Here is a 15095-nt window from a genome sequence, read left to right on the forward strand (position 1 = left end):
AAGAAGCAATGGTAGTAGAGGGGAGATGTGAAGGTGGAAGAGCACAAAAAGTTATGAAGCAAAGTACAGGGTGTTCGCCCCAAAACTAAAAAAGGCACAAAATTGAAGTATCAAATTTTATTTAGATCTTTGTAAATGGAAGGACCACAGTTAATAGGAGCTTCCAAATGGCAATGTCAAAAATATATGAATCCACAAGATATTACATTATCACGTGTCCATATAACTGAACTTGAAAAAATATCCAAAAGTCCTAAAAGACCACACAAAAAAATGTCTCACAATTACCTCTCTGGATGCACACAGTTGGTAAAAGCAGTGATAATTTCGTTCAGGGTTTGTAATTTGAACAACACGAGATCTCTCCAAAAGGTAGGTCCTAATGGCAGCACCAGATATTCTACCATTCACATCAAACTGAATCTCAACAAACTTGCCAAAGCGACTGCAAAAGTGGAAGAAAACAAACAAACTCAGGTGAAGCAAGAAAAACAAAGTATATGGTATTAAACTCAAAAACATATAACACAACTTATGTAAGTCTTACAATTACTATTCAAACAAGCAATTCAATTATTAAACTATACAAAAATACAATTCCGGTCATGCCTATGGATAAAGTTAACACATTCCATAAAGGTCAAAATTGAAACCTTTACCAAACCACTATGTATTATGCATATTAAATGTAATCCAATATTACCATAACAATGCAAAGTTTACTCATAAGCTAAGACTAATCATGTATCCATCCATTCATCATGGAAATCATAGTCATGGCTGAGACAAGACAAAATAATGAGCTCCCAACTTTCTAGTCCCCTATCCAAACAAGTATATACCAAGAAAAATATTTTCACAACGCATAAGAAAAAAATTCTTAACATATTAGATTAAATACAACGGAAATCAGTAAGATTCAAATTGACAAAGACAAAAGCAATGATGGAGCCCCACAGAATTTCTCTAAAAACCCCTATGATCTTTGGCACCTTATGACTCTCCAATTATCTCCCTCTTCTCATGAAGGGTTATCAAGATTACTTTTAAAAAGCATGTCATGGGCAATAAGCTAGGCGCTTTGAAAAGGAAACACGAGCGAATTTGTTATGTGAGTGCCTCAGGGTACCTTATAGTGCTTCTAGTGCAGAGCACGTTTGATCTTAGTCTCAGAAGAAAGCCTATTTGATGTGAGCAATGAAACTTTATTGGGCGGGTCAAGGCACCGCCCCCGTAAAGTTCAGAGAATCAATATATATTAGACTAAATATTGACGCATAAAAAAAGGCAGCAAATTTGATTTAAGGCAAACTTATAAATTGAGTTGTTTAGAGTATTTTGTGGGTTAAAATCCCCTCATAAACTTTTATTCTTAAAATATTTTTACATCAAATATACTAAGGTAACTCAAATATAACCAAACTAAAAGCTTTTATTCCCCAAACAAATGGTTTTGTTGTGCGCTTGACAATTTAATGGACTCTAAATGATATATTTGACACTTTTTTCAACTTTTCATTACTTCCTTTAATTCAGTTAAAATATCCCATTTAGGATTTTTGCACTAATCATTAATCACTCTTAGTTTAAATTTTATTTCTTAATCTAAAAGTTAAAATATAGTCAATTAGGATCTTTTTTACTTTGTCTCAATGTAAATTTTATTGATATCAACTTTTTGTAATTTTCAATTACCCAAAATTCGAGACATTAAGGATCAAATAAGTGAATATGGGTGAGTATAATTTTTACAAGGTAGAAAATGTTTGGGAGTTTGAATCTTCCTACAAAAACTTTTTAATAAAAACTAAATTATTTCATAGAGCACATGATCAATTGAATGCACTCTAAACTATTATACTTACAATTTTATAATTTCTTAAATAATTTATGTAATGCAAAAAAAATCTTGTATGATTAAAGAACGATTCGTTACTCAATTAAGAAACAACTCGCCTTCTAAAACGGTCAACTTTTGCCAATGGATGTGACCACCCTTCAAGTATGTTATCTCTTCTGTTTATTTCTCATATTTTTTAGTCTCTTCTAGGTTTTTTAATGTTCCATTTTTTCTAGGTTTTAAGGCGCCTCATACATGAAGACTAGTGCCTTCACCAGGGGCCTAGAGTGCCCTTAGAATCTTAAGGCCATCGCGCCTTTAAAACTCAGTTAAAACTTTGGGAATTGATAATAGAATAATAGTCTTTAAATGTGAGTTAAGTTTAGAATCTAGATACATAGGGTTGGGTCGTTTGGGTAACGTTTAATACAAAGTATCAAAATCGAGAGAAAAGGGCTAACCAACACTATAATAGCGTCAAATCTAATTCAATTCATTCTATTCCAACTGGTTCAAACAAACAACCACTAACAAGCTCAAGCAAATAAGTATAAAATCAATAATATCTTTCTTTTCTTACACCAATAAAGAATATCAAACTTTACAAAACAAAACAAGAAAAAATACTATAACAGATGAAAATGAACAAGCAAGCAAAGGAAGAGTCTAGAATTTAATGCATGTACAACATACTTTTATAGTCAAACAAAAACAACCTCCTACCTTAAACCATGACAATTAAAATGTTATACAGTAACAATAATGATTATGTATATTGTATCATATAGTGTAAGAGATACCAAACAAATGAATTTACATACTCAAAACTATTAGATCAATAAGCACCTTGTATAAAGAGTCATAAGGATGCTAAAAATCAACGTTATCATATTTTTGCCTTTTAAAAAGGAAAATGTTATTAGTCATGAAATAAGAATGATACATGACACCAAGTGAAGTTAATAGTAACCAGCAAAGTCAACACAAAGATACCAAGGCAAAATGTGAACACATACCTTGAGTTGTCATTTCTCACTGTCCTCGCATTACCAAATGCTTCCAATAGTGGATTTGACTAAACGTCATAAAAGAACACATATTAGCAAAATGATGATAATAAGTGGAATTAGTAAGTAGAGACTAAATAGAGAAAAATATTCATAAAAAGCAATGGAAGCCTGGAATACACGGACACGCCATTGAACCTGCGTGTCGCGTGTCGGACACGCGAAAATCCGTGTCCGACACGCCAAATGAAGTGTCCAATATTTTAATATTTTTCTGGACACGCGGACACGGCAAGGACACGGCAAGGAGTCAATGACACGTTTTAAAAATAAAATAAAATAAAATAAAATAATTGAAATCACAAGCAACAGGCAGCAACACTCAAATTCCCTGATTTCCCTCTCAATTCCCTCTCTTGCTCTCACTCCTCTCAACTCTCTTTCACACTAACCCTAAAAACTCTACAAAACTCTTCCTCCACCTCCACTGTCGCTGCCGCACACCCGCACCACACCACCGCCGGCTCCTCCATCACACACGAACACTGTTGCTGCCCTGTGGGTTGTTCGAAACTTCGAATCGAACACTGCTCTGCTGGTGCTGCTCCTAAAAATCGAAATTTTTGATTTTGTTTAAGGTATTTTCACTCTTTATCCTAAATCCTAATATTAATCTTGTTCTAATCTTTAATCTTAGTGTTAATCTTAAATTCTTAATCTTGAAAAGTTTGTAATTTGAATTTTGAAAAGTTGAAATGTTGTTCTTGATTTTTTTGTATATCCTCTTTGAATATTCGTTAATTGTTATTTGTTAATGTTAAATTGTTAATGTGTTATTTGTTAATCTTAAATTCTTAATCTTAGTGTTTGTAATTTGAATTTTGAAAAGTTGAAATGCTGTTCTTGATTTTTTTGTATATCCTCTTTGAATATTTGTTAATTGTTATTTGTTAATGTTAAATTGTTAATGTGTTTGTAATTTGAATTTTGAAAAGTTGAAATGTTGTTTTTGATTTTTTTGTATATCCTCTTTGAATATTTGTTAATTGTTATTTGTTAATGTTAAATGGTTAATGTGTTTGTAATTTGAATTTTGAAAAGTTGAAATGTTGTTCTTTATTTTTTTTTGTATATCCTCTTTGAATATTTGTTAATTGTTATTTGTTAATGTTAAATTGTTAATGTGTTATTTGTTAATCTTCATTTTTAAATCTTTAATTGTGGTTGTTTGAATTTGAAGAGTTCAATCATGTCTAGTAGTGGGGCTAGTGGCTCTGATTCATGCAATGTTAGTGGTGATGCTACAAATGAAGAGGGTGATTTCGGTTCTTATCCTTTGTGGAAATATGTTGTTAAAGGGGACAAAATGAGTGGGGGTGGGGGTAATTATACTTGGCAATGCAACTTTTGCAAACAAATAAAGAGTGGTTCGTATACTAGAGTTAGAGCACATTTGATGGGTCTTGCAAAAGGTGGAATTAGTCAATGTCCTAATGTAACAAATGAGGATAGAATGCAAATGAGAAACTTAGAAAGACAAGTTGAGCAATATAAAGAATCTAGAAAACCAAAAAGACCACCACTTCCTAGTCAATCCTTGTCTTCTGAAACTTCTCTTTCACCAACTTCATATGGCAAGAAAAGAAAATCTGACAACCCAATCACCAAAGCTTTTGATATACAAGCTCGAAACAATTTGGATGCTGAGATAGCAAGGATGTTTTTTACTGGAGGATTGCCTTTCAACCTTTGTCGAAACCCTTACTATATTAGTTCATACAACTATGCTGCCAAAAATAATATTCCTGGTTACAAGCCTCCTCTTACAATAAAATGAGAACCACTTTGTTCTCGGAGGGAAAAAGGGGTAAGTATAGTGAGTGATGGGTGGAGTGATCCACAAAGGAGACCTTTAATTAACCTCATGGTGGCTTGTGAAGTTGGTCCTCTGTTCTTAAAGGTTGTTGATTGCTCAGGAGAGGTAAAGGATCAAGACTTTATTGCTAGTTTGTTGAATGATGCCATTAAAGAAGTTGGAGATGACAAATTTGTTGTACAAATTCTCACTGATAATGGAAGCAATTGCAAGGCCGCTGGAGAACTTATAGAGGGTAGATATCCACATATATTTTGGACACCATGCATTGTTTACACTCTTAACCTTGCTCTTAAAAACATTTGTAATGCTAAAAATGTTTCAAACAATGAAGAGGTTCATGATGAGTGTCATTGGATAACCGAAATTCATGGAGATGCTTTATTTGTCAAAAACTACATAATGAACCATTCAATGAGGTTAGCTATATTTTAATAAGTTCTCTCAATTAAAGCTTCTTTCTGTTGGTGATACTCGCTTCGCTTCAGTAGTTGTCATGCTAAAGAGGATGAAACTTCTTAAAACTACTCTTTAATCCATGGTTGTTAGTGAGGCTTGGTCCACATATCGTGATGATCATCGTGGAGAAGCTACACTTGTGAGGGAAAAGATTCTAAATGACGATTGGTGGGACAAGGTAGATTACATCCTTGATTTTACTCGTCCCATTTATGACATGATAAGAGCATGTGACACCGACAAAGCATCACTTCATCTAGTATATGCAAAATGGGATTCAATGATTTCAAAGGTGAAGGAGATCATATATAACCATGAGCATATGCAAAGGCATGAGTATTCTTCTTTCTTTAGTGTGGTCGAAACAATACTTCTTAGCCGTTGGAAGAAAAGCAACACTCCACTTCATTGTTTGGCACATTCTTTGAATCCAAGGTATTATATATTTTTGTATGTTTAAATGTTTAAAGCATTAGATTATGCATTAACTAAATTTTCTTCTTTTTTATGTATTTAAAAGGTATTATAGTGACACGTGGCTTAAAGAGGTCCCCAGTAGAGTTGCTCCACATGTTGACAATGAAATTTCCACACAAAGATTCAATTGCTTTAGAAGATTGTTTCAAGACTTGGAAGATAGAAGAAAGGTTAATATGGAGTATGCTATTTTCTCGACAAGAGATGGTGGTGTATTTACCGAACCGGAATGCTTGAATGATATGTACTTGATGGCTCCAAAGCATTGGTGGGCAACTTATGGCTCACAAGTTCCGATGCTTCAAGCATTAGCATTCAAGTTGTTAGGACAACCATCATCTTCCTCTTGTTGTGAGAGGAATTGGAGCACATATAAATTCATTCATTCATGTACTAGAAACAAACTTGCACCAAAACGTGCTCAAGATTTGGTGTACATCCATAACAATCTTCGTTTGCTTTCAAGGAGAGGTGAGGCTTATAACAAGGGAAGAACAAGGTTGTGGGATGTTGGAGGAGATGACTTTGGAAATTTAGAAGATTCTATTTGTCTTGGCATGGCGGATCTTTCTCTCGATGAGCCCGAGTTGGAAACTACTTTTGTAGCGGAGGATGATGATGGATGTCATATGGATGATGTGTGATGATCAAACTTATATTTACCTATTTATTTGGTTTATTTTGATTTGGTTTGTATGACTATTTTTAAATACTCATGTTGTTTATTTGGTACTTATTTTCATTTTATGTGAGTTTTATGTTTTTAAAGTGTTTATTTACATATATCAAATGAAAGATTGTAAAATTATCTTTAATTTGATATATTTATTATATTACCATTTTCGTGTCCCCGTGTCCGCCATTTTTAAGTTGGCGTTATCCCGTATCCGTGTCGTGTCCGTGTCCGTGTCCGTTTTAGTGCAACCTAGATGGAAGCCCCTTAATCTGGGTGGTACATAAAAAAATTGTAACTAACACCAATTTACATCCATTCACTTAAACTAATTAATTATTGACTAAAATTCAAAATTAATGATTAATGCAAATAAAAAAGTTGGAATACTATCCAATATTACACGAAACGAGATTCAAATAAAACGAGAAACAAAAACATAAACAAGAAATGATAATAAAGAGTTTCAGACACTACGAAATTTCGGTGCAATTTTTTAACTCTAGAGGGAGATGGTGAAGTTAGGGTAAATTGCACCATATTTACCTAAATTAAAGAAAATAAAATAAGGGAAAAAAGAGATGAGAAAAATAAAATTGAAGGAAAAGGGAAAGGGAAAGAAAAGGGAAAAAGAAACGAAAAAGACAAAGAAAAGGAGTAGTAAAAAGAAAGAAAAAAAATTAAGAAAAGGAAAAGAATATAAAAAAATAGTACGTTAGTTAGAGTACTTAAAAATGGACCTAGTCCACTTATCACATGATGCAGGGTTTTAAAAAAAATTTGCATAGTCAAAGTAAAAAGAAATAGAAGGTTATGACCAAACACTTAAAAAAGAAAAACTCTAGAGATTGGCACTAAACATCTAGAGCATCTAAGCCTCCATGTAAGTTCTTTCTCCACTTAACCATGTTTTTTGTCCTTCTCTCTTCTCCTCTTCAAATTTATTTTCTTTTCTCTTCATGTCCAAATTTTAGAGTTTGACAAAGCCACTACCTGAATAAATTGGTATATTCTTGCCGGCGATCTGAATTGCAATTTGGGTTCGTTCTAGTATGAATAGGTTGAAACGAAAATCGATGCAATATTCCACGTTTCGCGCAACAATGTTGTCTATTAGCTTAAGTTTCAATATCTTTTAAGTTACAATATCTTTTAAAAAGCACTCGAAAAAAATGACGAAGCTTAAAACCCAAACCATTGTTAAGCCTGTGATTCATTTTGATGCTTTGCAATAGCAACACAAGAAAAGAAATGTGCACTATTTTCAAAGAAAAAAAAAATCGAAAACTTCATTTCCAAAGCCTACAAATTGCATCTAAAGCAACTCCAAAACATAATTATAAAAAGAAAACAAACTCACAAAGAACTTCCTCTAAAAATATGAAAGATAGGCAACCAAGGTGCAAATAGATAGAGTCGCATCGGTAGCATTGTAAAGATTTTCAAAACAAACGAACCTATATTTATGCGGTAAAGGTGTAAAACATTCTCCATGTTATCTCAATAATCATTAAGGTTGAGTTCATTGAACAACTAATTAATAACTTGCCAAGTAATACAGAATTCTACTACAAAGATGAGTTCATCAAGCAACTATTAAAACATTCTTAAGGCATTTAATTGACAACCCATAAGGTACTAACATCTATATACAATTCTAACCATCAAAGTTTCTCCACTAAATCTGATGGATTGTCTTTAAATGAAAACTGAGAAATCCCATGCCCTCCACCAATGAACAGCATAGAAAAATGCCTACAATTCTATGATAAATTGATGATGATTGACTACAGATACCAAGCCACTTTTGGGTGTGCCTGAAAGATTGGCCCCATTTCCCTATTAGGAAGGTTGGGACCACTTGGACAGATAGCTAATTAGAATGCCCAAGTGGAACATCACACCCAACCACCGTTGCATTTTCCACCCAAAAACTTTCCCGAGGTGAGGTGGTCCCCTGACTTAATTAATAATTCACTTTCCATTCACTCTCATTAAGCAACTTAACACATGAGAACCAGACAAAACTAATCCCACCCAATCATTGGCTAGCATAAAAAGGCAACTTAAAGGGTTTGGAGCAAACTCCTAGAGATGGTAGGAGTACTAGACCGATGGTGAAAACATTAAATCTATTGTAAAAATATAACACCAATAGAAAACAAAAAACGATAATCAAACGATTAAATCCATACTTCCAACACTTGTTGCTCTACTGATCTATCACCACCAGAAGTACGACCACCCATATAAGCAAGATACTGCATGATTAGTTTTGTTGTCTCTGTTTTTCCTGCTCCACTTTCACCACTGACCAATATTGACTGACTTCTCTGCTCGCTCATCATTGCTCTGCATCAAGAACGCCAGGTTCAAAACCAAGCACGTCATTCTCTAAAGTTAAACTTAAAAGGTACTTCTGTCTGTGATGCAAATTCAAACTAATGCTAACCATGTCATTCTCAAAGGTAAGTAATTAGTAGTCTATACAATATACAAAACAAATTGTGCTTAATTAAAAGATACCTATATGATGCATCAGCTACTGCAAAAACATGAGGATCCAGCTCCCCAAATGGTGCTCCCTTATATTGCTCCATCATATGCACATTATAGAGATGTGGTAGTTTGGTGAAAGGATTTACAGCAATCAAAATGCTTCCAGTGTAAGTCTTAACCAAACACAATACAAAAGAAACTTCCATCAACAAAGACCGAAAGGGAAATATAAATAAGAATAACCACAAGCAGTACATTCATTAAACCTATGGACACCAAAATCCAAAATATAGTATATACACAATAATACATTCCACAACATGATCTTATCAAATTCAATATCAGTGGGGAAACTTTAAGCATGTATACTCAAACACAGTCTCCTAACTTTTACAGCCAACAATTAGCAGTGTCAAGAAAAAGGATATTGCTAATGATGCCCAATTTCTAATTACATGTGCCTTATCCAATAAAAGATTCGTGGAAGTCAATTTAGCACTCGTCTTGATTAATGACATAAAAAATTGAGTGTAAAAGAAAGAAAATAAAAATTTATATTTGATTGTAGTATTCGTGGAAGATTTATGGAAGTCAAAGTATTCAAACTAGAATTGGAATCTCTTATCTGAAGCCATTTCAAATTTCAAATCAATGAAATTTAATCCCACGACAATATCACCTAGAAAAAATAAAACCACCACAACAATAAAAAAAAAAAAAAAAACAAAAACCATTCAGACATTTGATTAGCTAAAAGCAAATACTCCCCTCGTTTGATCGTTCCAGTCATTTTGCCTCATTTGCTAATGGAATGAAGATTAATGAGTTGGGTATCGAAAGTCAAACCGGTAAGGGTCATTTACAAATAAGAGAGAATATAGTAAGTAATAATGGTCGGTCATGTCCCAAAATAAAATGAGGAAAAATCATTTGAACAGACTAAAATAGTGTGATACCCTGAATTGAGCTTTAAAAATGATTGATAGACTACAATGTTTATAATTCAGGAGAGATCCTCTTAAATTGTTCTAGTCATTTTACCTCATTTGCTAATGGAATGAAGATTAATGAGTTGTCTAATTTATAATTTTTCACTTTTCGAGTGAGAAATTTAAACAATGTTTATGATGGATATAATGAAAATAAATAAATTCAGGAGAGATCCTCTTAGATTCTTCTTAATGCATAGTTTTCAATCATACAATTTGTATAATTTTTATGATGCATAGCTAGAAATATTAAGGTTCAAAATTTGCTTTGAAAAACGGGCTAAGAGTAAAGTGGACAAAGAAAAAGAAAAAAAAAGAGCATAAAAACAAGTATTTAGAAATAAAAACTTTCAATCATCTAACTCGCAGTCGCAAGTTATCACTCAATCTTGCCCTATCTTATAGCCCAAATAGGGAAATTTATCATTTATTATGATTCTTATTTAATCAGCCTGACTATGTGCTATAATTATATTTTCCATTTCAAAAATTTTACATTGTTGTCACACTATTTTACGAGATGGAGCAAGAAACTTACTTTTTCTAACTTTGAGAGTCTTCCTCCACTTGTTTCTTTCTTACTTTTTTTTCAAGTGAGTAACACATCTTGTGAAAAACGATGAATCATATCACTACTCAGAATAGTATTTGAATTTTTGTTATGAGGATTTTAGAGATTTGGATATTTGATCATTAAAGTACTTATATATTGGATATTTTTAAAGCTTTTTATGGTAATAAAGTAGTATTTTTTTTTTAGTCTTACATATATTTCCTTAATAAAAACATAGCGGTAGCACTCTTGGAGGTTGAACCCGAAAATTCCAACATGTTTTCTAAGATATGTTTTCCAAAATTAAAAAGGATTCAACTTAGAAGATGTTACAGTTACTTCACTATAATGACTATAACTCCAATCGCAACAAAATAGATATCACATTGTTGCACCATGGCTTCACATTCTGTACTTGTATAGATATTGGATTTTCGATTTCCCTGCTTCATATTGTTATTTTCAATATTCTAATCATCATAAACATGCATATAATGCCAAGAAGCATAATTGTATTAGTGAAATAAACATATGAGCCCTAACATAACAATTCTTTGCATCATTGGCATTAAGTGGCTCCCATCTGGGGTGGGATTTGGGAGGACAGATGTACACAACCTTACCGACTTACCTTTGTTATACACTTGTTATTGATAAGTAAGAGGTTGCTTTTGATTGCATTTGGTAATAAATATAATATGCATCTTCACATAGATAAGAAGTGCATAAAATTTAATGAGTCAATTTACAATAGTCAATATAATCAAAAACCAAAGAACTTTAAATCTTTGGCCTATCAAAATAAAGGAGGTATGAACCCTAACATACTTTGAAGAAAAATGGAGGAAAAGGATATCACAAATTCTTGTTTTGGACTATCCAAAAATTAACACACTATTTCAAATGTGATCACTTTAAAAGCTTATGTGATTACTTTTTTTAAGGTTTAAGTGATAACTTTTAAGGCCTATATGGTCACTTTTAAGGCCTATATGATCACTTTAAAAGGCCTATGTGCTCATTGTTATTTTACTATGTGATCACTTCTAAAACTTATGTGATCACTTTTAATGCATATGTAATCACTTTTAAGGCTTTTGTGATCAGTTTTAAAGCTTATGAAGATTGTGTTTTGTGGTGCTAGTGGTGATGGTGGACTTGAAAATTGAATATGATCACATAAGCCATAAAAGTGATCATATAGGCCTTAAAAGTAATCACATAAGTCATAAAAGTTATCATATATGCTTTAGAAGTAATCACTTATATAATAGTCAATCTGATCACACATACTTTAGAATTGATCACATAAGCCTTAAAAAGAGATCACATATGTTTTAAAAGTAATCACATAAGTTTTAAAAGTGATCACACAGTAAATTAAAAAATAATCACATACGCCTTAAAAGTAATCGCATAGGTCTTAAAAGTAATCACATATACCTTAAAAATGATCACATAGGCTTTAAAAGTAACACTTACAATAGTAAAAAGTGATCACATAAGCCTTAAAAATGATCACATAAACCTTAAAAGTGATCACATATGCGTGATCACATAAGCCTTAAAACTGATCACATATGTGTGTGGGCTGGTCCTAAATTTATGACTGCTGCAAATGAGATTGTGACAAAGGTTATAAAGAACTAGAATTGTGGCTTGTCTCCAAAGTAAATGATCTTTTTAAGAAAGAATACCTAAAATATTTGAAACATCAAGTGCCATTGGCAACTTAAGTTTTATTGTTATAAATATAAATATTTGCATCGTAATGCATAATTTAGATTTCAAAAAGTAACCTAGCATATAAAAATATGATCCATAAATAAAAACAACCAATAATCCATAGCCATGATAACAACACTACGTACAGTTAATTTTTCAAGTCAAATTTGAGAATCATTAACGCGACAATTGCATGCCAAAAAACATTTTTCTTTACAATTCTACACAATACCGAAAATAAAATGCTCATACAACACAAAGTCTTTTAACAAAACAATCACTAATTATCTTAATCTCCTTTACCACGTATTAGTAAATGAAAGAGTAGTGATGTGTGTGTAAACCATAGATTGTTGATAATTTGCATGTAGAAATTAGTAACATTCAACATATAAATTTCTATGAATATCTCACTTAAAAATGGAATTTTATATACAATAAAAACGCAAAAGCTTAACTCCATAAGGTAGAAGTTTCACTAGACGGTAGTTATGTCTTTACAACAATATGAGCATAAAAGAACAGCAAAAATGCAATTCACTTACACAAATACAATTCACTTACATAAATGCTATCCAACGCATATCTTCTCTCTAGATTATACAAAACTCCTGGCTCATTCAAATACGCCAATTTGGTCATGTCATCAACTCCACCGAGGTCTGCATCTGGATCCCTCAAGAGCAACCTTTCTGGAGATGATAGAACCTGATAAAACAAAATTGCCAAATATGAAGAATGCAATACTAAAATATGTCCATTATGGAATTTCATAGTGAAAGATATAAATTGTTCAATAATGAAAAGTAATTGATTTTCGATATCTTTTTTATTAAGAAAGCGAATTGAAAATGAATGAAAGAGGCTCCATAATAATCAATGTACTATTACTAAACTTTCAAAATGTTAATTGTCAAGCAAGGCACTTTTAGTGAACACTGCATAAGCATGAACCACAAGAGAGTTTGAAAATGTTACTTCCCTCCATAATACATATATGTCGATATCCAATTCTATGTGTTCCAAACATATTGTCAAATGACAACCAAATGACTTATCACCTTTAAAATTTCGAGAACTCACATTACAAACCTATGACAGCTGTAAAGTTGTAGCAATGGACAAACCCAATCTAGAGGTAAAACTTAAATGAACTTCCATAAGCCAATAACCCAACAACACATGCTAACCATCTCCCTATTAACAGCAAGCTGATCACATTCAATTAGTTTCTAATTCCCATCTACTTTACAATAAAACCTAGAATGACATATCAAAGTATCCTTCTCATACAAATACATACCAATTGCATCAATTAGAAAGTCACTGTTAAGATTGGTTATTTTTTGGCTTCTTCCAACAATCTTTCAGAAATCAAATTCCACTAGATCATGTAACTAGGACAACATCTTTGCCATGAATGTAAAACTAAGATTTCCAGTTCAGCAATATAAGCTTCATGTTCCCAGTCTTCAAAAACACATTATCTAACACATAATTAGTCCAACATGAAAAAGATCATCGTAATATGTAGTTTTCTCCCTAATATGGACAGGCAATAATATCTATCTCACTTTTAATTGACCATACTCTCTTATAATATATCCGTATGTAAAAAGTGGTATAGCTTATTTAAATCAATTCATTCAAGATAAACCATGTTCCAAAAACTTAACTCACCTAGTGCACTGCACTAACTAACCAATAACCAGATCAACTTCAAATTGTCACTCGTGACAAGCAAACACATCTAAAGATAGTCATACCTAATGGTATACCGTATACTCATAAACATAAGAATTGCAAGAGCAAATCGTTTCTGTGTAACTATTTTGCTTATATCCACTATAGTATCACTCTAAACTACAAATTTACATACGAGTAGAAGCAATCCTACCATATGCCAATCAAGCAATACATGCTTCCAGCCACATCCAAAGCACATACATTTTCCCGAGCTTCATGATCCACTATAACAAACAACTTTTGCCAACAATATTTCAAATCAAAATTCAATATCTTCACAACATTTGTCACTAGTCCTAAAAATGTGGTTCATTTGATTTATTATAACCAACTTTCAGGTTCTTCAAGCAAATACGCCTGTCCCAAGAAAAACTCACTGTGCACAATACAAAATAACAAAATAACCAAATCATAATAAATTTTACGTTTACAAAATGTCAAAATCAGCTCTTCATTTCCGTCTAGACGAAAACTTTACTCAAATAATCGATCACACTCCAAAATACAAAAAAAAAATATAACTACATTAGACTAGTTATGCGTAATTAAGTTCATAAATTGAACTAAACTGACAAATTCCAAACAAAAAAGAATGAGGCATTGACCTTCTTTCCAGATGAAGTAACAACTTGAACTTGCTTGCCAACAAAATCAACAACTTCAGCTGGAATCCAAGCCAACTCTTTATCTTCAACCCAAACATTAGCGCCCTTACGAAAACCATTCATTTTTAAAATTTTAAAGAGAGGATTGCTTTCAGACTGCCTTCACAACTAATAGCTTGAAAAATGAAATTAAAACCCTAGAATTTTCATCATTTTCATTAGAAATGAGAGTTCAATTGGTGGAATTCGAGTTGGAAAACCCTAAAAAAGAGAGAAAGTGCAAGAGCGAAAGGAGTTGGGTGGATGATTTGGGGGCAAGTGAAGTTCCCGCCCTCAAAAACAAAACAAGAGTCGGAGAGGCGACGAAGAAAGAGAATGAGACACAGAGAAAGAGAAGCGTACATGTAATTAATAAATTCTTCGTATGCGACACGTAAACTTTCAAATTTTTGAAATTTTCTCCCCATCTTATTTATATTTTTCAAAAGAATATTTATAATTTACTCCCTATCTTCTTTTATATTCTCAAAGAATATTTATAATTTTTTCAAATCATATAATTTTGAAAATACAGTTTCCATCTTTATCTTTATTTTTTTCAATAAGTATCATCAGAAATAAAAAAAAAGAAAGTATTATAGTCAAG

At 32.3% G+C, this 15095-nt stretch overlaps 1 protein-coding gene across 1 annotated transcript in view; it reads right to left on the reverse strand.

The window, feature by feature from the left end:
* Positions 1 to 14875, reverse strand: part of LOC130804447 (myosin-15) — a 50399-nt gene extending 35524 nt beyond the window's left edge. Inside the window, exons 1-6 of the mRNA XM_057668879.1 lie at positions 14450 to 14875; positions 12663 to 12806; positions 8859 to 9004; positions 8528 to 8684; positions 2857 to 2915; positions 289 to 445 (exon numbers count right to left, since the gene is read on the reverse strand). Coding sequence (XP_057524862.1) covers positions 289 to 445; positions 2857 to 2915; positions 8528 to 8684; positions 8859 to 9004; positions 12663 to 12806; positions 14450 to 14572 — 786 coding nt within the window. The 5' untranslated portion in view covers positions 14573 to 14875. The remainder of the gene's footprint in view (positions 1 to 288; positions 446 to 2856; positions 2916 to 8527; positions 8685 to 8858; positions 9005 to 12662; positions 12807 to 14449) is intronic.
* Between the last annotated feature and the right edge of the window lie 220 nt (positions 14876 to 15095).

The sequence above is a fragment of the Amaranthus tricolor genome, chromosome 17, assembly GCF_026212465.1.
Source record: "Amaranthus tricolor cultivar Red isolate AtriRed21 chromosome 17, ASM2621246v1, whole genome shotgun sequence".
NCBI lineage: Eukaryota > Viridiplantae > Streptophyta > Magnoliopsida > Caryophyllales > Amaranthaceae > Amaranthus > Amaranthus tricolor.